The 22,938-nt window shown below is 35.3% G+C and overlaps 2 protein-coding genes across 2 annotated transcripts; one reads left to right on the top strand and one right to left on the bottom strand.

Annotated features, from left to right (window-relative positions):
• The first annotated feature begins 5,325 nt into the window (after positions 1-5,325).
• Positions 5,326-11,924, top strand: LOC108367184 (beta-1,4-glucuronyltransferase 1). Its single transcript, XM_017621779.1, has 4 exons — positions 5,326-5,602; positions 7,468-7,902; positions 7,981-8,290; positions 11,598-11,924. Exons 1-4 carry the CDS (start codon positions 5,364-5,366, stop codon positions 11,793-11,795), a joined length of 1,182 nt encoding a protein of 393 aa, XP_017477268.1. The 5' UTR covers positions 5,326-5,363; the 3' UTR covers positions 11,796-11,924.
• Positions 11,925-13,895: 1,971 nt separating this feature from the next.
• On the bottom strand, positions 13,896-19,127 carry LOC108367180 (uncharacterized). Its single transcript, XM_017621776.1, has 5 exons — positions 19,052-19,127; positions 18,783-18,921; positions 15,613-15,698; positions 14,450-14,603; positions 13,896-14,374 (listed from the first exon to the last, which is right to left on the bottom strand). Exons 1-5 carry the CDS (start codon positions 19,124-19,126, stop codon positions 13,896-13,898), a joined length of 933 nt encoding a protein of 310 aa, XP_017477265.1. The 5' UTR covers position 19,127.
• Between the last annotated feature and the right edge of the window lie 3,811 nt (positions 19,128-22,938).

The following is a 22,938-nucleotide window of genomic DNA, read 5'->3' as shown; positions in this document are numbered from 1 at the left end:
AAACAAAAAGTTTCAAACTTTGTAGAAAATTTATAAAAATTCGATGAATTTTAATGAATGTTGGTGACAATTTGAATCAGATTTTCTAGAACTATTCAAAACAATGCTGTTGCAGTTTCGTAACCCATTANGTACCGATAAAAAATTCGAACTTAAAAAATGAAAACCTTATTGCACATCTAAAGGCCAAGGACTTTACTTTGACCTCTTTTACTTTGAAAGGCGAAAGAACGGTGGAAATGTAATTACCTTCACGAAAAATGCCTTCTAGTATAATTACGGTGACCAGATATCTGCGGCCAAAAAATCGGGACATTTCTAAAGCATCGAATCTGCACATAGAATTTTGTTTTTAGAATTTGAAGCTATAACATCTTTTAATACAGCTTTATTTAAAACAAGACAAAGAGAAAATAACTTGAAAATCGATCGCAAAATTTATACACACAATATATGTAAGAAATTTAAGCAATTTTAGGCTACTTTCCTTTGTTTAAAAAATGTTTATTTTTTATGAAAATATAACTTACTGCTAAACAAAAAGTTTCAAACTTTGTAGAAAATTTATAAAAATTCGATGAATTTTAATGAATGTTGGTGACAATTTGAATCAGATTTTCTAGAACTATTCAAAACAATGCTGTTGCAGTTTCGTAACCCATTAAATTTTAGTATAATAAAGTGCTTGTTTGAAGTATCTTGGACTTACCGTTAATTTTGGAAAATTTTTCATTCGCGCATTTTCTTTCATACAAAGTATGTTAAACAATTTTTTTACGGGGCAAATGGGCAACACCTTACACAAAACAAACAATTACTAAAAATGAACGGTACTTAAAATTTTTGAGCTACACTTTCATAAAAAATATAAGAAATATTAAATAGTGGCCAAAGAATTCTAAAATGTGTCTTCCCTATTTATATTTTCTCCACTGTATCTACAGCTTATATTTTTCACATCTATGAATTTNCAAAACAATGCTGTTGCAGTTTCGTAACCCATTAGATTTTATTATAATAAAGTGCTTGTTTGAAGTATCTTGGACTTACCGTTAATTTTGGAAAATTTTTCATTCGCGAATTTTCTTTCATACAAAGTACACAATTTTTGTATGGAGCAAATGGGCAACACCTTACACAAAACAAACAATTACTAAAAATGAACGGTACTTAAAATTTGCACTTTGCAACTAAGGAGCTGAAAAACTGTATACCTAGAATTTTTTAAGAAATCTAATTAAAAAGCTCCAAATTTTGATGAAAATTTGTCGAACTTTATTAATTGTTGTACAATTTTCGAGCTACACTTTCATAAAAAATATAAGAAATATTAAATAGTGGCCAAAGAATTCTAAAATGTGTCTTCCCTATTTATATTTTCTCCACTGTATCTACAGCTTATATTTTTCACATCTATGAATTTTTTAAGGGAATTAGTATTATTTTCAGTATTAAATTCAAGTTAAAATCGTTTCATCAAAAAAAAAAGGCTTAACAAATAATTATGTATAAATAATAATAGATTGGCGCTTACACATATGTTAGTGTTTGGCCGAGCTTCTCCTCCAACTTGTGGCGTGCGCCTTGATGTTGTCACACAAAGCGGAGGGACCTACAGTTTTACGCCGACTCCGAACGGCGATTGTATTTTTATGAGAAGCTGTTTTTCATGGCAGAAATACACTCGGAGGTTTGCCATTGCCTGCCGAGGGACGACCGCTGTTAAGAAAAAACCTTTTTTCTATATTTTTGCGATGTTGCTTTGACCAGGGTTTGAACCCAGGCATTGTGGAGTGGAAGCGCGCACTGCTTACCACTACACCACATGGGCCGACAAATAATTATAAAAACCTTAAAAAAAATTTGGACAAGGCGAGAGTACCAGTTTGACAGAATAAAGCCTAACCAAAGATCATAGAAAATAAAGATGCTGGATATGTTTATGGCTCCCTTATATTCTATGTCCATTGTGATAATAACGAAAGTGCTGCACGGAAAATTATTTTTTGGCCAAAGTTCAGGGAAACTATGATTAAATTAACAAAAAAAAAACATTTAAAATCGGGATTTAGTCGATAATAATATGAAAAATCCGGACACTTATACGTCTCGACTTTAAAAAAATTTTCAGCGGGACAATTTTCTCAAAATCGGTACTTTCCCGCCAAAATCGGTACGAATGGTCACCGTAAGTATAATATGTACATATGTATATACTTAACGAGCAAATAGCCGTCGTTCTTCACTGCGTCTTAAAATAGGTTTGTGTTATTTGATAGCCGTATTGTAAAATTTCATTTATTTTATCAATTAATTTAAATAAAAACAGGTGGCAGCCCTTCTCTAAATTTTTTTCGGCAGTAAACTTTCCTTAACCTCTTCGGTTTGATATCCATATTGCAATACTTAATTTATCTTTTCAAAGAAATTAAATTAAAAATTTTAAACATGTGGCAATATCCAAAAAAGATATTTTCGGCTATAAGCCTTCTTAAACCTCTTTCTTATGCCAGCCTTATGGCAAAATTTAATTTATCTTATCAATTTACTCAAACTGTAATTTTCAAACAAGTGGCAACTCTCAAATTTTTTTCTTTCCATATTTTAAGCTAGATCTCTGGAAATACATCGGTGAAAACTTGATTCAATTCCATGCATTAGTTTTCGAGTGATGAGCATTCAAACATACATACATACATACAGACAAACGGACAGACAGACAAAAATTCTCAAAAACTGTTAATTTGGCTTCACCCCTATATTAATTTTTCTTTAGTATCTAAAATGTGCAGACATCGGCCCGTTACAATTTTATTACATGTTTAGATTAGATCTACAAACTAAAGCTTTCATAAGTCTCTTTCGATGGACGCTCATGTTTTAATACTTCTTAAAACTTAGATGTACGTTAACAAAATTCGACTTTTCATATAGGTGGCAATCCTCTTCCAAAGCTTATTCAAGCTAAAACCTTCTAAAATGTCTTTCGTCTGACATTGCGATAAATATTTCAATTAACATTAAGTTGAAACATGTGGCAACTGTCTGAATATACTTCAGAAATAAAGCCTTTTTAAGCCCATTTCGATTGAACCCATATTTAAGTAATTCATATAACTTTTTAAATAATTTAAATTTGTAAACAGGTGACAACCCTCTTCAAAGACTTTGGAAATGTTTCTAGTTGTTGAAGCTCAATATTTTTTAACACTCTTTCATGTGACACAAATCCTGTATTATTAAAATATAACCCGTGTATAAGTTAGATAATCTCGACATTTCAAATAGGTGGCAAACCTTTTCCAAAATATTTATAAACTACTACCTTCTTAAACTCTTTTCGTCCGGCGCCCATATGTTGATACATATTTCCATTAACTAACTACCTTAATTCAATTGGATTTTTTTTTTAAGAGGTGGGAACCCTCCTACAATTAAGTTAATAAACAAAGCTTCTCAAAAACAGTGCGATTTATGTATATCCATTTTTTTTTTAATTATTTTAACTTTTTAGATATTATTTAATTTGACTCCTCACCTTTGAAATTCTAATGAACGGTGTGCACCTGGTGGCATTGACAATGAAATAATTCGAGTTTAATTGCTTAACAGACGTCAACTCTTTTCGAAAAAGTAAAACAGTTTTGCACATCTACAGCCCATGTATTAAATCAAAGCAAATTCTTGCAGAATCATTTTATATACAAATCCAGCTTAAGTCCTGATGTTTAATTAGTAAATCTCTTAATTTTTTAGTATGTTGTTTACTACGTACATCCATATATATATATGTATGTATGAATGCATGCATATTAGGCATATTAGTTTTTTTTGCGGAATGAAAAACAACAAAAATAATGTTTTTTTGTCACTTTGTAAAAGAAAAACTCACGATCGAAAGACTATTTTATAAATTTAAAGATACATATAAATTCTCATGATTCAATAGAGTAACCTTGCCGTGGGTTCCGAGCCAAACCACAAAGCTTTTAAGTGGATGATAGGACTTGCAAATTGCAAACAAATAGCGCACGACAAAGAGCAAAAGGCAGCCCAAAAGATTCATAACTCGTGGAATCTTGGAGCGGCTATTAAATTTTAGCAGAGATGGTTTAATAACTCTCACCGTATACCTGACAAGTCACAGCAGACTGCCCGCATATAGTGCGACTTACCCTGGCATTCAGTAATTCAGTCTCATCTCAAGTCATTAAATTTGAGATTAGCAATTTTTGTGACTTGAGATGATTTGGCTATTCAGTAGGAGAAAGTCACAAAAAGTTCACCAAAAATGTGTGGTGAAAACAAACACAGACAGTCAACTGATAGCGTTTGTGTATGCTGCCGGTCGAGAGGGTCCGGGTTCGAGTACTCCTCGGGCGTAGAGGACTTTTTTATATTTTTTTTATTTATTATTATTTATTATTATTTTTTTATTAGTTTTATTTTTCTTAATAATCTTTAGATTTTAATGTAAAAAAAAAAATAATTTTTATTTTCAATGGATTTGTATGATATTAAAGCATTTTGGCTTATTTCCTAACGAAATTTTTATTGAACAAATTTCCTCGTTTCATATTCGCGTTTTTTTTTTTAAATAAAATGGAAAGCAATTAATTTTTCTCCATGTTTTTGTTTTTGAGACCTGCTCTTAGTCAGCTGACTTTTTTCGAGACTAGAGACGTGAGACAGCGTACTGAATACCAAATAGTCTCAAAATCCAAGTTCACCACCAAAAGTCACTATTAGTGACTAGAGACCGCTTACTGAATGCCAGGGTTAGATTTATACACCATTCAGAATCATGAACATGACAACCTCCAATGTGCTTAATATGCTAAGGTTGGGGTGACTAGATAAGAGTTAGCACAATATGCCCTAATAATAACAATAATAATAATCAGAAAAATAAATTGATAAAAACGTATTTTTCTTATTTTTCAGCAATCCATGATACAAGTAAAAAAGCACAACCAGTTTAATACTGCTACTCCCTATTTTAAAATGCTAAAACGCGACTTTCCAGTACTCGTATTCTCCTTATTTATCCTCATTGGCTTCTTTGTCTTTATGAGACATGCCTTTCGTGCCAGCATTGCCATACAAGAGGGTATAACATTCAGTAATATACAACAATTAAATAGAACTGCTGACGAAGTCTTCTTCGGCGATGAGCTATTCGAGAAAGAGTTGCAACGTCGCAAATTAGCCGAACCCGATGACAGCCGTGAATTGGGAAGTGTTAATCGTAACACCCTCGCTGGGAGAAGGTATTATAGAAGAGGACTTGAAATCGAAAGAGGCAGATTATGTACAGCAACAAAATAAAGTTATTGAAGAAGAACTTTTCGAGGAGGAACCAAATGATAGTGAAGATTGAGAGAGTTGGCGCAGAAGTCCACACTGGGAGAGGTTTGAAGGAATTGCTGCATTGTGTTGATCGTCCGTTGAAGTTGGAGAAGATACAGTATGGCAAGTATTGGTTGGTGCAAAATTATATACGTGGCGAAGTGAGCACATGGATAGGTTGTGCCGATAGTATTACATTGACCACAAATGGCGATTATACATTCTTCGATAGTTTGCCAGTTCTGATTGAACGGTGAGTATTATTTAAATTTTTACATACATATGTCCGCAGTAGCTTTTAGCTGTGGTCCCGCTCAGATGATCAATTGTTACAGCTGCACCTCAATCGGTTAAACCAAACGATATACGTAGATCAATTTAATGTTTTTACTTGGATTTTATCTTAATTAAGTCAGTCTCGATATTTGCCTTTTCCGGTATCACATTAAAATATTTCGTTTAATTTTGCAATTAAATTTATTTTGAATTTCTAACAGGTGGCACCTCTCTTCGAATTAGTCTTGAATAAAGCTTTTTTTTTTTTAAATCTCGAATGTTTATAGCCATGTTAAGGTATTTCATTCAACTTGTTGTAAGGTATCAAATGAAAGGATTTGGTCTGCAAATGTGCTATAAGGTTTTATTTTTTTTAAGGTAGTTGCCATCTTTCTAAAAAATTTTAGGATCACATTCTTGCGCATATGTGGCGGGCTAGTATTGAAATATCTGAACTATTTTAATTAAATTGATTTTGAAGTTATGAAAATGTGGAAACCCACTTCAAAAATATCTTCCAAATAAAGTTTTCTTAAGCCTCTTTCATTTGATATTAGATTTTATTAGGATATTTAATTTAACTTGCTAATTAAATTACTTTGGAATATTTAACTCTATTCAAAAAAAATTTTAAAGTAAGCTTTCTAAAATTCTCTCTTTCGATACCCAAATTAAAATAGTTCATTTAAGCGTTTTAATTAAGGTGAATTTGAATTTCTATACAGGTAGCCAACCTATTCGGAAATACATTCGAATTTAGCTTTCTTAAATCTCTCTTCTTCGATACCCATATGAAATATTTCATTTAAGTTGTTAATGAAATTGATTTTAATTTTTTAAAAGGTGGCAACCCTGTTCAAACATATTTTCGAAACCAAGCATTTTTAAGCCTCTCTCGTTTTAAACTCTTAGGAAAAGACTATTCTTAACCTGAAAACGAAATTGATTTTATTATCTTTTTTTAACAGGCGGCAACTTTTTAAACATATTTCCGTAATAAAGCTTTCTTAAAACTTTCTCGTTTGATACCTAGATGAAAAGAATATAATTCAACTTGTTAATTATATTTATTGGAAGCTTTTTAACGGTTGGCCACCCTGACAAATATATTTTCGAAACCAAGCCTTGATTTTATCTTTTTGAACAGGTGGCAACTTTTTTTAAAATATATATTCGTTGTGAAGTTGATTTTAAATTTTGAAAAAGGTTACCACCCTGTTCAAAAATATATTTGAAACAAAGCTTTGATTTTATCTTTCGGAATAGGTGGCAACTTTTTTAAAATATATTTTCGAACTAAAGCTTGCTTTAGCCTTTATAGTTTGGTACCCATATGAAAACAGTTTCGTTAAACTTCTTATTTAATTTATTTGACACTTTTTAACAGTTGGCCACCCTGACAAAAATATTTTCTCGTAATGACGATGATTTCTTGACGTTTTAAACTCTTATTAGAGTATTTTATTTAACTATTTAGTCAAATTGATTTTATATTTTTGAACATGAGGCACCTGCAATAATTTTTTTGAAATAAATCGTTTTTGACACCGATATTGTACTACTTTATTTAACCTATTAATTAATTGATTTGAATTTTTTTTTTAAAAAAGGTGGAAACTCTCTTAAAAATATTCTAATCCGAATCTATGCCTTACTAGTAGCATTTAACCTTTTTGATATTTCGCAGATGACCACATCTTCAANAATCTATGCCTGACTAGTAGCATTTAACCTTTTTGATATTTCGCAGATGACCACATCTTCAAGTCGAACTTCTACTATACCTACTCTGATACTTCTTCTTTTATTGTTTATTGTATTTTATGTTCTTCTCATCGCTAGTTGGCAAGCTCCCCTGAGTTTTGCACTCTTCGCGCCCGGCTACGATTTCGATGTCACCTTGAGTTGCATTCAATTTGTGCGAAATTGCCTACCTGAAAGTCAGTACATACGAGATTATGTCACTTTCCATATTTACTTTCCGGCAACCGATATGCCCAAGTATATACCGCTGACTGAGGAGGAAGCCTTGCGCTGGCCTTACGATTGTGATGACGTACCGCCATATGAAAATGTCAATCGTACTGCGATGTACAAGACGCGGCACAATATGACTTATCCTATTAATGTTGGACGTAATATAGCACGCAAAGCTGTCAATACACATTTTATTTTCGCATCAGATATTGAATTGATACCATCGCCTGATTTACCGCGCCTCTTTTTGGAGATGGTCGAGCGCAATCGAAGCGTATATTTGGAGGCCAATCCGAATCGGTAAGTTGTTAAGTTATGAATGCCTTGGTTTTTTTCTTTGTTTTTAAAATATAAATTTTTTTCATGTACGATTTTCAGCGTCTTTACAATTCCCGTTTTTGAGGTAACCAAGGAGAGCGAAGTGCCTGAAAATAAAACTTATTTAGTAGAAATGTTGCGCAATAAAACCGCGATACATTTTCATTCAAATTTATGTAAACTGTGTCATTTGGTGCCAATGCAAAGCAAATGGGAAAATGCTTCGGATGCTGAAGAGTTAACTCTTTTTTCGCAAACAAAGCGAGAAGGAAATTTCAAGATCTGGGAACCTTTCTACATAAGCGATAATCACGAGCCCGTATTCGATGAGCGTGTGACATGGGAAGGACAATCGAATAAGCGGATACAGGTGAGTGTTGAAATTAGTATTGAATCTTTTCAAAACTTCTAAATACATAGACGAAATGGTACCTTTAGGCTATCAAATTCATAAAAGGCTTTGAAAAAAATTCGTGCATACAATTCTGGGCCTTTTTTAAGTTCGAAAAGTTATAATCCAAAGTTCAGGGATACATAGCTTAAGACACTTCTTCGGCACAGCGTATGAAGAACGTACGATGAAAAAGTGAAAAAACATATTTGTTAAAGAGAGCTGGAGGTTATCTGATCAATAAAAGTGAACCAGTTCTTGAGAAGCCGCTAATAAAGCCATTGGATTCTTAAAACAATGCTTTTAGGACGGCTACAAAAGAGTTATTGGAAGAGGATATGCAGTAGATCAATCGTTTACGCTAAGAACCTATATCGATGGCTGAGTGAAATATCGACCTATATCGAAAGCTGGTTCAAAAAAGGCCCGCACATTTTTCAAGAACACCCTATTACAAAACTTGTTTGAAGGATGCCATGTCTCAGAATTTGGTTGAAGAACGCCCCAACTCAGGAAATGTTTGAAGAACACTGTATCTTGATGTAAATTTAATATATCGGCAGTCAAATCGGCGATTTGGGACCATTTTCTGAGATAGGGCGTTTTCGAACCGGCTGCCGAGACACATAGGTCGATCTTCCATTTGGCCATTGATCTGGAGACTGGGCAAGGGTACCATACCATACCATAGTATCCAGTTGCAAATGTTCGCCACACTACTCGCACTGGGAAAACAGCTTTGATCAACTCATTCCCTAATTCCCTAACAAATTTGCCAACACCGTCTATAGGAGATATGGATATACCTGCTAATATTGTGTAGTGCGGAGAAAACGATTTCTCTACTATAGAGGTCGAAGGCTGTCGTGAAATCATGACAAATCCTCAATGTAAATGTTTGTACGGACGCGTCGAAGATGTACAAAGGACTTAGGCCCGGAAGTTACTTGCGCGGAGCTCGATTTGAATTAATCCTATAAACTTCCGGACCATTGCAGTAGTTTCCAGNTCCAGTTGCAAATGTTCGCCACACTACTCGCACTGGGAAAACAGCTTTGATCAACTCATTCCCTAATTCCCTAACAAATTTGCCAACACCTGATATACCTGCTAGTATTGTTTGCATGTGACTTCCAAGTCTTTCTTTCTTCGGTATCTTCTAGTTGACAGCTGTGCCAAGTTCTATTATATCGAAGCCCCATTCTTGCTCTTGCCTCTTGGCCAGTGCCACTTAATAGCTACTATAATCTAAATACTTCTGTCCTTTACCTAACAAATTTTTCTTTGAACGACTCCCAGCGGGTATTCTAGTATGACAGCCTCGGAATCCTCGAAGTAGGCTCCTGCTTGCCTGCCTGCATTGTCAGAGAATTCCATAAATCGCTAGACCAGATCCCGAGTTTATGCAGGTGACTTCTTAATCTGCAATGATCTGTTAAGATACCCTCTAGAATTCTTCATTGGTATATTGTTTACCTTTTCCTATTATATCCGCCCAATAGCCCGGCCTGAATATTGCTTAATATTAAAATGTTTTCGTTGTGATATCTTCGTTAAAGATATATCTCTGCGCACAGACTAATGACGTAGACATCCTCTTGGTATATTCTTAGGGTCCCATGGGGACCGAGATCTTTGTTCTCTGTTCAAATATTCTGGCCACGATGGCCTTGGGCGCTTAGAGGCAAATTAGAGGGTGCAGCTGGGATTATTTCTTAATATTGACGCTAAAATATTGAAGCAGAAAATCCCGCTGAAATCCGGTATCATGCAGTGTAGTGCGGAGAAAACGATTTCTCTACTATAGAGGTCGAAGGCTGTCGTGAAATCATGACAAATCCTCATTCGGTAAATGTTTGTACGGACGCGTCGAAGATGTACAAAGGACTTAGGCCCGGAAGTTACTTGCGCGGAGCTCGATTTGAATTAATCCTATAAACTTCCGGACCATTGCAGTAGTTTCCAGGCAGAAGTATTATTCATACAGACGACGGTGGAGCTACTGAGCAGCAATCGAAACAATATAATGGTAAATCTCTGTATCGAGATTTCTTCTTTTCCTTATTTGGCGCTGGTCATCCGAAGCTTTGTGTCTCCTTTTCATTGGAGCCTGTTTTTACGTGGCGGGTTCCAAACCTAGCGCACAACCCATTGCTGGGGCAAGGGTAGTTTCGCAACCGAATGCAAGTTTATATGGCAAGCCGCTTGCTCCAAGGCAGACACCCGCTTGCAGCCTTAGCAAATGGAGAACACACGCTGCAGACTTCAGTGAGCCCATAAACCGAATAAGTCGGAGTGGCCCCACCGAAGCTCACTATCTTTCTGACGTGACCCAAGGCTCCACTCGGATTGGTTACCGCAGCTCGCACATGGGTTGCTCTCGTTGCCCAGAGTGCGCGAACAAGGACGCAAGAGTCGAGATTGAGTATAGCCGTGCAACTGTTACTGCATACGAGAACAACGACTATACCCCATCGATACTTAGGCTGCGATAAAAGTGCACCACACTTCCTCAAGATGGGCGGCAGAGTACAGGGCAGGTTTAGATGTGCTATGTACTATCACAGACGTACATCTGTACTGGATTCCAGCGCACACCGTGTCGCGGTCCACGAGCTGGCTAGCCAGCCCGGTCTGCTCGGCTCGGCTATGGTTATTTAAGGTTTCTGGTTGGATAAGTGATCGTTAACTAAGAAACACTATATTGTTGGATCAGAGGCATTGGGAAGTCCACGATGCTTGCCCAATGAGCTGTTGCATTGTCGGTAGTCGCCTCTATAGCTACTATCTTCCTCTTGTGCTGCATTAAAATATATGTACTTTCTTCCTTACTAGTGGAGCCATTATGAAATTTATTCGGCGCGTCGGAACATTGTATACCCACTGGGAAAATAGGTAAGCACCTTACGAAGTAATCCATGTTTTCCCTCAGCTTTTAGTACCAAAATGGTTATCATGACCAATGGCATATATTAGTAAAGCACATATTTCAGACCCACTTTATAAAGTACGTAGAATGTAGAGCAGTCGCTCTGAGTAGTTCGTCGCTTGGAAATAACTTCGGCGGCACGTTATTTTGTAACTGACCGCGTAATGCGTCGTGGGAGGTGTTCATGTTGATAATTTTGATACTAAAAGCTGAAACAAAACATAGATTACCTCGTAAGGTGCTTACCTACTTTCCCAGTGGAATACGTGGTCCCATTTAAAAAATAGAAATATTTGCCACATGTATGTATACATATTTACTTATTTCTTATTTTGTGCTTTAATTTTTTATTTACAGGGCTATGCCATGTGCTTACTGGGATATGATTATTTCGTACTTCATCCGGCATTTTTGGTTCACTCGCCGGGTATAAAATATTTCGTTAGAAATTCTCCACGTCTCAAATATGTACCAGGCACGAATAGACTCATTAAGAATGTAATACAACCGGAGTATAAAATTTTATATGGCATCAATAACAAATGCCGAACGTGATATTTAATTATAAAAAACGTGTATCTATTTGTAATAAGAATTTTTCGCCTAGCTTTCAGTTGTAATTTTAGTACTAAGCATACAATTACTGTATTTAATAAATTAACTAAAAAACTTTTAGATATTATTTGAAAGGGTTTTCGTTTATTTCAATATTATTGCCTATTAATAAGTTAATATAAAGCTACAATAAACACTGAATGAAGACAGCTACAAACCTATATGAACAGATAATTAAACGTTTTTTAAGCACGGGCATTCCCACTCCGAGATGTCCTGAATAATGAAATGCGAATTTTTACGATCTTAGTAGTTAGAATTTCTTGTAAATCCCATTAAAAAAACCCAAAAATCTACACTTGGAGAATGCCAGTGATAGCCTGTATTTACATCGCAGATTCTGACATGCGCGAAATATAGTTCAGCTTCTAGCATATGCCTCCTGGGATCATAGTTTCGATAGTAAACGAAAAGGAATTGATTGAAAAGTAAAATAAATATTTGCTCCGCTCGCCTAGCTAGTTTCTTCAAGTGTACCCAGCTTCTGAAAGACATGATTTTTACGAACAGCTTCTACTTGATAGAAATACACTAGCTGACTTGACACTGAGTGCCAATCGCTTATCAGGACTTAACGGTCGCCAAATAAAATGGCAACAAAGCATCGTATTGTGTTCGACTATAGACAGGAGTAGAAACTCACTATGTCGGTATGAGGGCTTTAGACGGAGAGAAAGTAAGGCGCTGAAGAGCATAATATTACTAATATTTCGATCGCAGGTCGTCAAGTGCATAGTAGGCTACCAAAGCCAAACAATCGTGAGCGTATGAGATCAAGGATGCTTCCCCTTCCTCAAGATGTAAATGTAACAGCATCACTAAGATCAATCTCGTTTTTGTTCACTATTTAGTAGGTATAAGGTACCTCAAGCGACTAGACCTTCGATTGGAGGCATTTGCCTGGCACTTTCTGATACAGTCTTACACTTGGGCTTGATTTTAGATGGTAAGATAATATCGAAGAGAAAGAGCGAAGGCGGCTTTAGTGGCTCAATACAGTTACTAGGACAAAATACGTATGCAGGTAAGAGATGGGGCCTCTCTCCCAAAATTATTTCCTGTTTAAATAAAACTATTGTTAACCCCATTATATTTTATATTTATTTATTCTTTGTCTGGTGGAATTCACTTATACGCTAGTCGGTAAGTTGGAGCCAGTACAACTATCTGACATCAGCATCAATTGGCTGCTGTTGTGCGGTTCGAGAGATCCATATCTCCTGTAAGGAAATTCTTGACTACTCTGTCGGTCGCTTAGGAGTATTAACTTGTCAGACTTGTAAGGTTGCAAGGCAATATTGATATCGAGGGAAATTGTTTGGCTGACGAACTGGCCAGACGTGGCACCCTCGAGCAAGTATCATCAGGAAAAAAAAGAGAGAGTCGGAGTTCCCTTGACATTTTGTGAATTTCGCGCAAAGCTAATTATCTCAATTCTGGTGCATGTATTAACAGAACACTGTCGGATAAAGACTCAGAAAGTTTAACAAAACATCACACCGGATCTGGGTGACAATATTTCCTTTAAGATTGCCTAGCTTTTACTAGATTGCGGTTAAAACACTTGGGACTTTCCAACCGGTCCGGATTAGCGTTGCTGGCGAAACTTCGTTCTCGGCACGAAGGAAAGTACGCCAACAGCAAACCTTCGCTGTTTTCTCTGTTGCCGAAGTGTGAATTATCTGTGAATACAACTCCTCGTTTTGACATATTTACCTGATCTGACCCTTATTCTTCGGTCCAAGTTAGTTAACAAACTCTGTCAAGGTTTTCATTGGCTCCAGCCCTCTTGACGCTGATGGTTCCTTTTTTTGCTGACTCTATACGTATAACAATCTTGCATTTGGTTCAATATCTGGACATCAGTCGCGACTATCTTCCATGTAAAGAAATAAAGATTTATCCACTTTACAGCCTCTGCCATTTTATTCACTTATGTGTAGTCACAAAATATCTAAAATAATTTTAATATAACTTTGCGATATTTTCTCCTATAAACCGGTTCCGCGCTCCATACAAACAGAATTCCGTGCCCATTTTTCACCAATTCGGCTTAATCATCATCGCCTTTCGTTGTCTTCCGACCATTAACTCCGACCATTGCCAATTATTAAATTCAGCATTGTACTCATTCTGTTCTGACTCATATGTCTTGTAAGCTTGTGGTTGCAATTGTGGCTGTTGTGCAGAATTGCGTTGCTTCTTTTGCAATTGTGGTGCACGCGAATTTCTATAATTTGCAGGTAAAACCGCGATTACTGGCATGGCTGTGGCCTTCACTGTCAACGCTTTGCCTTGCCGTCGTTTCTGCTCATCAATATCACCGCTACTTGGTGTGACCAGCACGCGCACATTCTCTACTGTACCATAGGCATGTTGTAGCGAAGCATTTGCATAGCTTGGCGGTATTTGCGGATTGAATGGATCATCACCATAGAGTTTGCGATAGCGTGCAGTGTGTACGAGTTCGATGATTTGAAAGAGAGCAACACTGGTGGCCCAATTGTAGCCAAGGTATACTAAGCAAGTGAACAAGAAAAAAAAAACATTTCAAAATTAGGTTCTAAGAAAATTTAACAAAAATGCCTACTTACATATAAGGAAACCACCCAGCAAGGTTAAGGCGATCAAGATGCCTAAATTTAGTTTCTTCTTCAAGATAATCATCAGAATGATATGCGTAGCGCAGGCCTGCATCACACGTATAAACTCGCTGATCATGAAGGGAAGTAAAAACCATTTCTTAAGCTACAATCAGGGAGAGAAAAAGTAAGGTAAGTTTTTGTAATACATATGGTAAAAATAGCTGTGGGTGGACTCCGTACGCGATTGAAGTGAAACCTCTTATTACCCGTATACAGACGTACGTAGCCCACCATATTAAATGAGGCGTTTTCTACATAATAAAGTACGATTAGCTAAATCTTAATCTCAATCGAAATCTTAATTAAAATCTCAACCTTATTTTAAATTTAATCTTAACATAAATATAAATTTTAATCTTAGTCTTAATCTTAACCATAATTTTAATCTTAATCTTAATATTAATCTCAACCTCAATCTTAATATTAATCTTAGTCTTAAACTTAATCTTAATATTAATCTTAATCTAAATCATAATCTTAATCTTAAAATTAATCTCAATCTTAATCTTAATCTTAATCCAACAATTTTATTGAACTTGAGGCCTTTTTAATGAAAACTATTGTGGAAAAACAACAATAATTTATTTCAAAATAGTTTTCATTATAAACGGCCTCAAGCTCAATAAAATTCTTTAATATAATTGTTATAAAGCCATAAACAACAAAAACAAATAACTTATCTTAATCTCAATTTTAATCTTAGCCTTTATCTTAATCTTATTCTTAATGTTAATCTTAATCGTAATTTTGATTTCAATCTTTATCTTAATCTTAAGCTCAATCTGAATCTTATTACTTAGATGTATTAATATTAATATTAATATTAATATTAATCTTAATCATAATCTTAAGCTTAATCTAAACCTTGGTCTAAATCTAAATATTAATCTTAATCTTCAGCTCAATCTCAATCATAATCTTTATATTAATCGTAATCTTAATCTCAATCTTAGACTTAATCTTAATGTTGATCATGCCCAACTACCCTCGCCATCCCCCCCTTCCTCTGTTGCTTTTTCATTTCTTTGCAGTGGGAAATTAGAGCCCAGTGGAGAGAAGATTCACTTCAAAATCTCTGGATATTTTCCTTAAGGTACTAAATTGGCACTCACCTTCAATGCACCGAAAATTGCCAGAATACACCAAATTATATGTACTGCTACAAAAGTAACAGCTGTAGCTGTAAATCCTTGGGCATCTGTAAGGTGGTAGTAAGTGAAGTTGTTTTATTAAAATTGACAGCTGAAGCTTTACTTTTCATTGATTAACTAGTTACTACTTCCACTTACTATTTACTACTTTCTTCTTCATAATGAATACTTACCACTCATTAAATATTTTCTACTTACTACTTACTGTACCACTCTACGGTACTTAACTACTACCTGCCACTACATATTTACTATGTATCTAACAAACCTACTTTTTTCAACAGAAGACAGTGATGATGAAGTGATATATCGCCTAGGACAAGGAGTCTCTATCTGATTATCGATTCATTGAATTTCGACTTAGAACTGAAACTTGCCAAGTGCTAAAAGGTTGGAGACCTCGAAAGGCGGACTGGGAAAAGTTTGAGTTGCGCCCCGATACGAGAATGTTAGAACTCCCTAAACTCAAAACCATTAAATTAATTAAAGGGGCGACCAGCAATGTTACCATTACTTTAGTTGGTTACTTTGTGCGCTAAGAAGAAGCAGGCAGGGAAAAGAGGTCCAACGGTGGAACTCTGAGCTTGACAAGCATCGTAAAAGGTTCACAGAACTTCTGTGTAAGAGGCCAAACCTTACGCCAAAACTAAGTCTTTATAGAGACTTCTGCAGTGATATTGACAACATAAAAGAGTCTGCCAGGCTGTGTAAGGTACTTCAAAAGAACCTATCGGTTTGGCTGGACTCTTGCACAGAAAATCCGATGGATGTTATATAACGTATTAGCAGGCTAGGTTCAGACACAGACAGAAGTGGACAGCACGTCGAGAAGAGCCATCAGACTAAACTAGTACTTGGCATCACGGATGGTATCTGACAGGTCAGCGAGGTTTTCTTTAGCCTCCTTTAAGTACTTGAAGTCACTAAGCCCAGATGGTGTATATCCGAACATGCCAAAGGGTGGAGGAGATCAGCTTGTAATAGTTTTTTAGGAAGCTTCAAGCTGTAGAAGTTAAACAATACAAGGATATGACTCCACCCTGTGCGACCTATTGTTTAATCTTTCTTGGTTGGACGTTTGGTCTCGAAAAGCTATTACGACTGGTGGCCCCTCTGATAATTCCCTTACAACCGGTTTAGTCCCTACGGTAGGGAGGAGTCTTCAATACATTCTAGTAGCGTAGAATAAACGACGGTGTCAAACGTATTTTTCCTTTTTTAGTCCCAACGCTACAAGGATTGTTTTCTCGCAGGTTTTGGTTAAACCCGCTTACGAACGCGAAACGCAACCAATCTTCGCAGACGTTTCAGTACGAATCCTGAAGCTTTGAGGGCTAGTGCGTTCATGTTTATCAAGAAAATGCAAGGAACTGGTTGAACATCTTTATCAAGGACGTCAACAATAGCTCAATACTTTCCCTGAGTACAACAGGCAGAGTCCCAACCGGGGGACTCGTAGTCATTAACTGATTTCCAAAGAAATGAGTCTCTAACGAAATTAAAGGAGTTTCGATTCTTTTGTCTCTGTGAAGGAATCACAATGGCCAAGTTTAGCGTTATATGTATTCGCGTGAGCTGATGTGTACCTCATCTACTTTCAAATGCGAAGGACCCACTTATTTTTCTGTGCACAGCGGAGAAGATTGTAAAAACTCAAGAATTCTTAGTTCGTTTTGCAATCGTAAAAGATGTGTTTCAGATTACGCGGTCGTATTTAGGAAAAGGCAGGGCAGTGGTAAAAAAAGTACTTGATGCTCTTTACCTAAAAGTAAAGGTCATTATGAAGCCTGTACGCTCTTCTTGTATTCCCGAATGTGGCCGTTAATAAAACCGCCCTCTGAACTAATGGAGAGACAATTAGGGAGAACTTGAGACTCATAATTCGTTTGAATATAGTTTGCTTAACGGCATTTGTGGCAGAATTAAACGACTACACATTAGTTCTCTTCCATGTCAGCTATTTCGCAATGCTGCCTCCAGGAATATTGCTGTGCCCAGGAACCCAGACTGCATTCTTTGTGCAACGCGTAGCTAATTAGCTTAGAATAGAATACTATTAGAAGTGAACAGCCTTCTTTATATCTTTTCATTCAGTTTAAAATATCCCAAACTCCTCCGGCAGGTTTATGCTTACAAGTAGTTATTCCATACGGATTTTGCTGCCGACTTTATTATTTAGCCCAGAGCTGTCGCTGAAGATAGAAATGGCGCACTTTACCATTCCCAAACGGCGATTCTTGTCGCTGTACTGGAGTTAGTCGCAGTAAGCACGGAGAGAGCATTTGGTGCTTTGTTGGGGTTGGAGGGAAATACCCGCGGGAAAGGAATATTTTCCACTTTGCTTTTGGACACGTTTTTGGCCAGCGTTCGTCGCCATTTTGTAACTCCGAAGTGTGGAATGGGACTTACGCCAGCTGTGTTGGCTGATACACTATACAAGTTCCATTTCTGTCTGTAATCTTTTTTTTTTTTTAATATGGTCACCGTATGAATAAGCTTTATTTAAACTGGCAACTCCGTTTCATCAATGCCCTGTATGATGCTCCTTCCTCAAACACAGCCATTAAATAATTTACTAACTTCATAAAAAGTAAAGAAAAGCAACACTAATGCAATAAATATTTTTTCAACCTTTTTTTTTGACTTACGATTTTCGACCCAGTTTAAAATTTTTAGTACCACACGATTTTCGCCATGTTGATCATCATTTTGGAATAGTTTTATTACTGGATCCAGCAAGTCCATGCCCATTGAAAGCAGCAAAATTGCCGGTATGAATACCTGAATCTATGGAGAATATACATATGTACATATATCCATACATAAAAAAAAACATATGTATGGATGTGTGTATAAACAAATTTGACCTCCCATTTCTATATGCATAATATATTAACATAAACGGAAAAACACTCACAATTGCAAATGCTGCNCTAATCTTTTTTTGTTTTTTAATATGGTCACCGTATGAATAAGCTTTATTTAAACTGGCAACTCCGTTTCATCAATGCCCTGTATGATGCTCCTTCCTCAAACACAGCCATTAAATAATTTACTAACTTCATAAAAAGTAAAGAAAAAGCAACACTAATGCAATAAATATTTTTTCAACCTTTTTTTTTTTGACTTACGATTTTCGACCCAGTTTAAAATTTTTAGTACCACACGATTTTCGCCATGTTGATCATCATTTTGGAATAGTTTTATTACTGGATCCAGCAAGTCCATGCCCATTGAAAGCAGCAAAATTGCCGGTATGAATACCTGAATCTATGGAGAATATACATATGTACATACATCCATACATAAAAAAAAACATATGTATGGATGTGTGTATAAACAAATTTGACCTCCCATTTCTATATGCATAATATATTAACATAAACGGAAAAACACTCACAATTGCAAATGCTGCCACCACTATGAGACCCAAACGCACGGAACAATAGAAAAGATACGTTTCCATCCATAGCATTGTGATTAGTTTACATACATATGTATGTGTGTACTTCTACGTTTTTAAGAAAATATACACAAATTTAAACTAAATTTGCGGCCACATATTTTACACAGATTTATTTATTTATTTATATTTCCTTTTTTATATTCCTGGTGTTTAGATCTTTCACGTTCACTTTGCTTTGCCTAACTAAAACTAAGTCAAGTTCAGTAATACATATTTAGTTGCTAAAATACGCGTCGGTTGTTAGAGTAAGTGAATGAATGAATGACGTGACACGAGATAAAGATCAGCTGGGGTATGTTTTTTGTTGACCGCTTATGAAAAACATGAAAAATTCATTTGCGTTTAGATGGAAGGAGAAGCGGGTAATGTGACATAGACGGGCATATATACATACATACAGTCCTCCTCATTTGAATAGCGCACCCTCTTTCGTCTTAATATTTACAGTTTTCCTTTTGTTTATTTAAAATTGATAAATGTTTTATAAAAATATAGCATATTATATGTACATATAGCAAAAATAATTTAAATTCGATTTTCAAATCTTATAGAAATTAAAAAAAAAACCAAGGAAAGTAGTGCTCTATCTTAATAACTGACAGCTAATAAGCTTATAATAATTTTAGAAAAATTTCGGGTATGCGATTGTTAGCCAACTCAATCCTAGTGCAATAAAGTGCAAGTTTCAAATATAAAAATTCTGTCGCGCATACTTTGTATGGAAGAAAATGCAAATAAAAAAAAATTTACGGTATTTTATAGCCATTTGAAATTTGCACTTTATTTTACCAAAATTGAATTTACTACAAAACTGCATATCGGAAATTTTTCTAAAAATATTATTAACTTATTCACGGCCGGGCCCTTTGTTGACGTTTTTCAAATTTGTGTAAAATTTTTAGATTGGATTTATACGTAGAATATGCTATATTTTTATAAAAAATTATAAAAATAAATGAAAATTAAATAAATTAACCTAGTTTACAAAACCTTATAAAAATACTTGAATATTAAATAAACCCAAGGAAAACTGCAAGTACGAAGGATTAAAATGATGAGCTATTGATATGGTGAGGAGTGTACAATTGTAAGTATTTGTATACGTGTATAAATAAGTAAAGGAATGAATGAAATGCTCATACACGAACATACGTTACATACATACATACATATATATGTATATATGTTTATTGGTGGAAGGAACAATTACGCGGTTGAAGTTGGAAGCATGAAACTGACGCCCAATAAATCAGTTTGTTTCGAGAAAAGTGTACTTTAATAAAAACAAATAAATATTTTGCGCTTAACAATTTTTTGGGTTGTTGCTTTGACCACACGTCGCAACCCTCTCCAAAAATATAAGCCATGAATTTTTAATATTTTGCAAATTGACACCTTTTTTTTAATGATTAAAAGGTTCAAATTTGCTTATTAATTAAATTGACTCTAAATTTTTGGGCAGGTGGCAACCTTCTCCAAAAGCATTTTAGACAATAAGCCTACTTAGACCACTCTCATTTGACACCCATATTAAAATGTTTAATTTGTTGGTAAAATTGATTCTCTAAAAATTAAAACAAAGAAATAAAACCTTAACTTATTTTCGATTGACACCTACATATTTATATTAAAAGGTTGAAATAAGCATATCAATAAAATTAATTTGAACTTTTTGAGCAGATGACAACCCTGTTCAATAAAAATTTAGATACTAAGCCTACTTAAATCCTTCTCCTTTGACACTTATATTGAAATATTTAATTCTATGTGCTAATTAAGTATATTATTAACCACTTGGCAACTCTATACACAAACATAAATAAAGTTATAAAGAATTTTTAACATATTTTCAATTGACACCTGTGCATAATAAACGGTTTAAGTTATCTTTTTAATTAAAGTGACATTAAAATATTTCGAGCAGGTGACAACTTTCTCCAAAAATACTATAGACACTAAGCTTACTTAAAGCTCTCATTTGAAATATTAAAATATTTATTTGTTAATTAATTCATTCTGAACTTCTAAACACGTGGCAACCCGCTCTTAAAATATTAATAAATAAATAAGGCCTTTTTAAATATATTTTCGATTGACACCTATGTATTTAAAATGGTTTAAATAAGCTTATTTATCAAAGTGGGGCAACCTTAATTAAATCTCTCTTGTTTGGTATTCGTAAATTATATTAATTTAGAGTTTATAAATAGGTGGCAACCCTCTTGAAAGTGTTTTCGATATAAACCTTTCTTAAATTACTCTGGTTTCATTACCATAGTAAAGTATTTTATTAAGCTTCTTTATTAATCTAATTTATATAGGCTATAATCTATCTGTGTGTCCAGTTTTATTGCAATGCGTTCAGCCATTTTGGTATGAGAGAGGAACAAACATACTCTCACAGGCGCTCACTCACAAACTTTCAGATCTATGATATTAGTAATCCGGAGCATAAGTAGCCGTCAGCATTAAGCATTTGACAAGGAAGCTATACCAGCTTTGGCCCTACAATATGTAAGCATACTACTCTTATTCTACGTAAGACGGCGCCCTTAACGAAAAAGTGCTATAATTTTTTAACTCGCTTTTGTTAGCTTGGGATGCAACTATGTAATATTGATGCTCCTAAAAGATGCAGCGATTTCCATTAGCAAGTTACATACCTTTCTTTAAATTTCCCTTCATAAAGTAACCTGATAATGGAAATTATAAAAGCGAGCTTTTAGTTTTTTAAACTATACTTTTTTTAGTAATTATGCCTAGCTTTAAAAGTTTTGCCATAAAAAAAGTCAAAGTTCAATTATCTACTTAATTGTTTGAAAAGCTCTTTTAAACCAAGTAGTTGCAGTATTAGAAAAGCTCGACACTGAAAGTTTAATTGGTACTAATAAAGCTTTTCGTGTTTGCCAAACAGTTTGGAAGCCAATAAAAGCACAAAATATGTGGGCGGAAATCGCGCACACATTTATATTTTAAGCTCATCGATTCCAAGAAAGGAGCTTTAGCGTAAGGCGATGATTAGAGGGTATGAGGATAGAATATGTAATATGTACATGTGAATTAACCGAAATATGAAAAGTGAATGTTAAAGTAGTTATCCCAGTGGCTTTAGCATCTAATTCTGCATACTTCTGATCGACCTGAACGGTGTCGTAATTCAAAGTGGAAAGAAATTCAAGGAAGCAAAAAATACAATATATAACTATGTACAGTGCTTTGCCATTCGTCAAATAACCAAATAGGATCAATCAACTTAGCAATGAATAAAAGCTGTCGTATACTTTGAGGCGTCGACAGCTATAACTTCATTCATCCATATACATACTTACTTGCAAATAAAATAAATCATCAACCAATCCGCAGACCATCATTTCATAACTGACCGCTCCCTTAAGGAGAAATGTCTATGTACATATAGCCAATGAATCGCTTCAATCGACCATTAAGTCCAACGTTCTGAATTTATGTACTGAGGCGTAGGGCACTTGAAGAATGTAAACGAAGAGTGCAAAGGTACCGAGTGGTGGTGAAAGGTTAGTGGCGCAGAAGTTTGTTGCCATTGAAAAGCGATTTGTGCATTATAATAGCGGTGACTACAAGAGACGCACGTAGGGTTCTCAAACGTCCATTGAGCTCTGTACTGTATTTATGCACATACACACCCATGGAAGTGAATGGCAGTGCCCATTGTATTGCCCACTTACAGGCACCTTATGTGATCGGTCAAGCAGTATAACCGCCTCTGTACCGGGTGCAATAACTTAGCACATTTGCATAATGTATGCAAGGAAAGGCATTTCGTTTCGAAGAGGGTATGGGAA

The sequence above is a fragment of the Rhagoletis zephyria genome, unplaced genomic scaffold, assembly GCF_001687245.7.
Source record: "Rhagoletis zephyria isolate East Lansing unplaced genomic scaffold, Rhagoletis_zephyria_1.1 Rzeph_scaffold_02575, whole genome shotgun sequence".
Classification (NCBI taxonomy): domain Eukaryota; kingdom Metazoa; phylum Arthropoda; class Insecta; order Diptera; family Tephritidae; genus Rhagoletis; species Rhagoletis zephyria.
This window is presented reverse-complemented; position numbering and strand designations above follow the sequence as displayed.

What these genes read in the sequence shown, in the direction of transcription:
- LOC108367184 (XM_017621779.1), top strand. Translation starts at nt 5,364, where the DNA reads ATGATAGTGAAGATTGAGAGAGTTGGCGCAGAAGTCCACACTGGGAGA. An exon ending in TTGCCAGTTCTGATTGAACG is followed by an intron (nt 5,603 to 7,467) that starts GTGAGTATTATT and finishes TCTCATCGCTAG; the next exon opens with TTGGCAAGCTCCCCTGAGTT. An exon ending in TTGGAGGCCAATCCGAATCG is followed by an intron (nt 7,903 to 7,980) that starts GTAAGTTGTTAA and finishes TACGATTTTCAG; the next exon opens with CGTCTTTACAATTCCCGTTT.
- LOC108367180 (XM_017621776.1), bottom strand. Translation starts at nt 19,126, where the DNA reads ATGCTATGGATGGAAACGTATCTTTTCTATTGTTCCGTGCGTTTGGGT. An exon ending in TGGTGGCAGCATTTGCAATT is followed by an intron (nt 18,922 to 19,051) that starts GTGAGTGTTTTT and finishes TATTCTCCATAG; the next exon opens with ATTCAGGTATTCATACCGGC. An exon ending in CAATTTTCGGTGCATTGAAG is followed by an intron (nt 14,604 to 15,612) that starts GTGAGTGCCAAT and finishes CCCTGATTGTAG; the next exon opens with CTTAAGAAATGGTTTTTACT.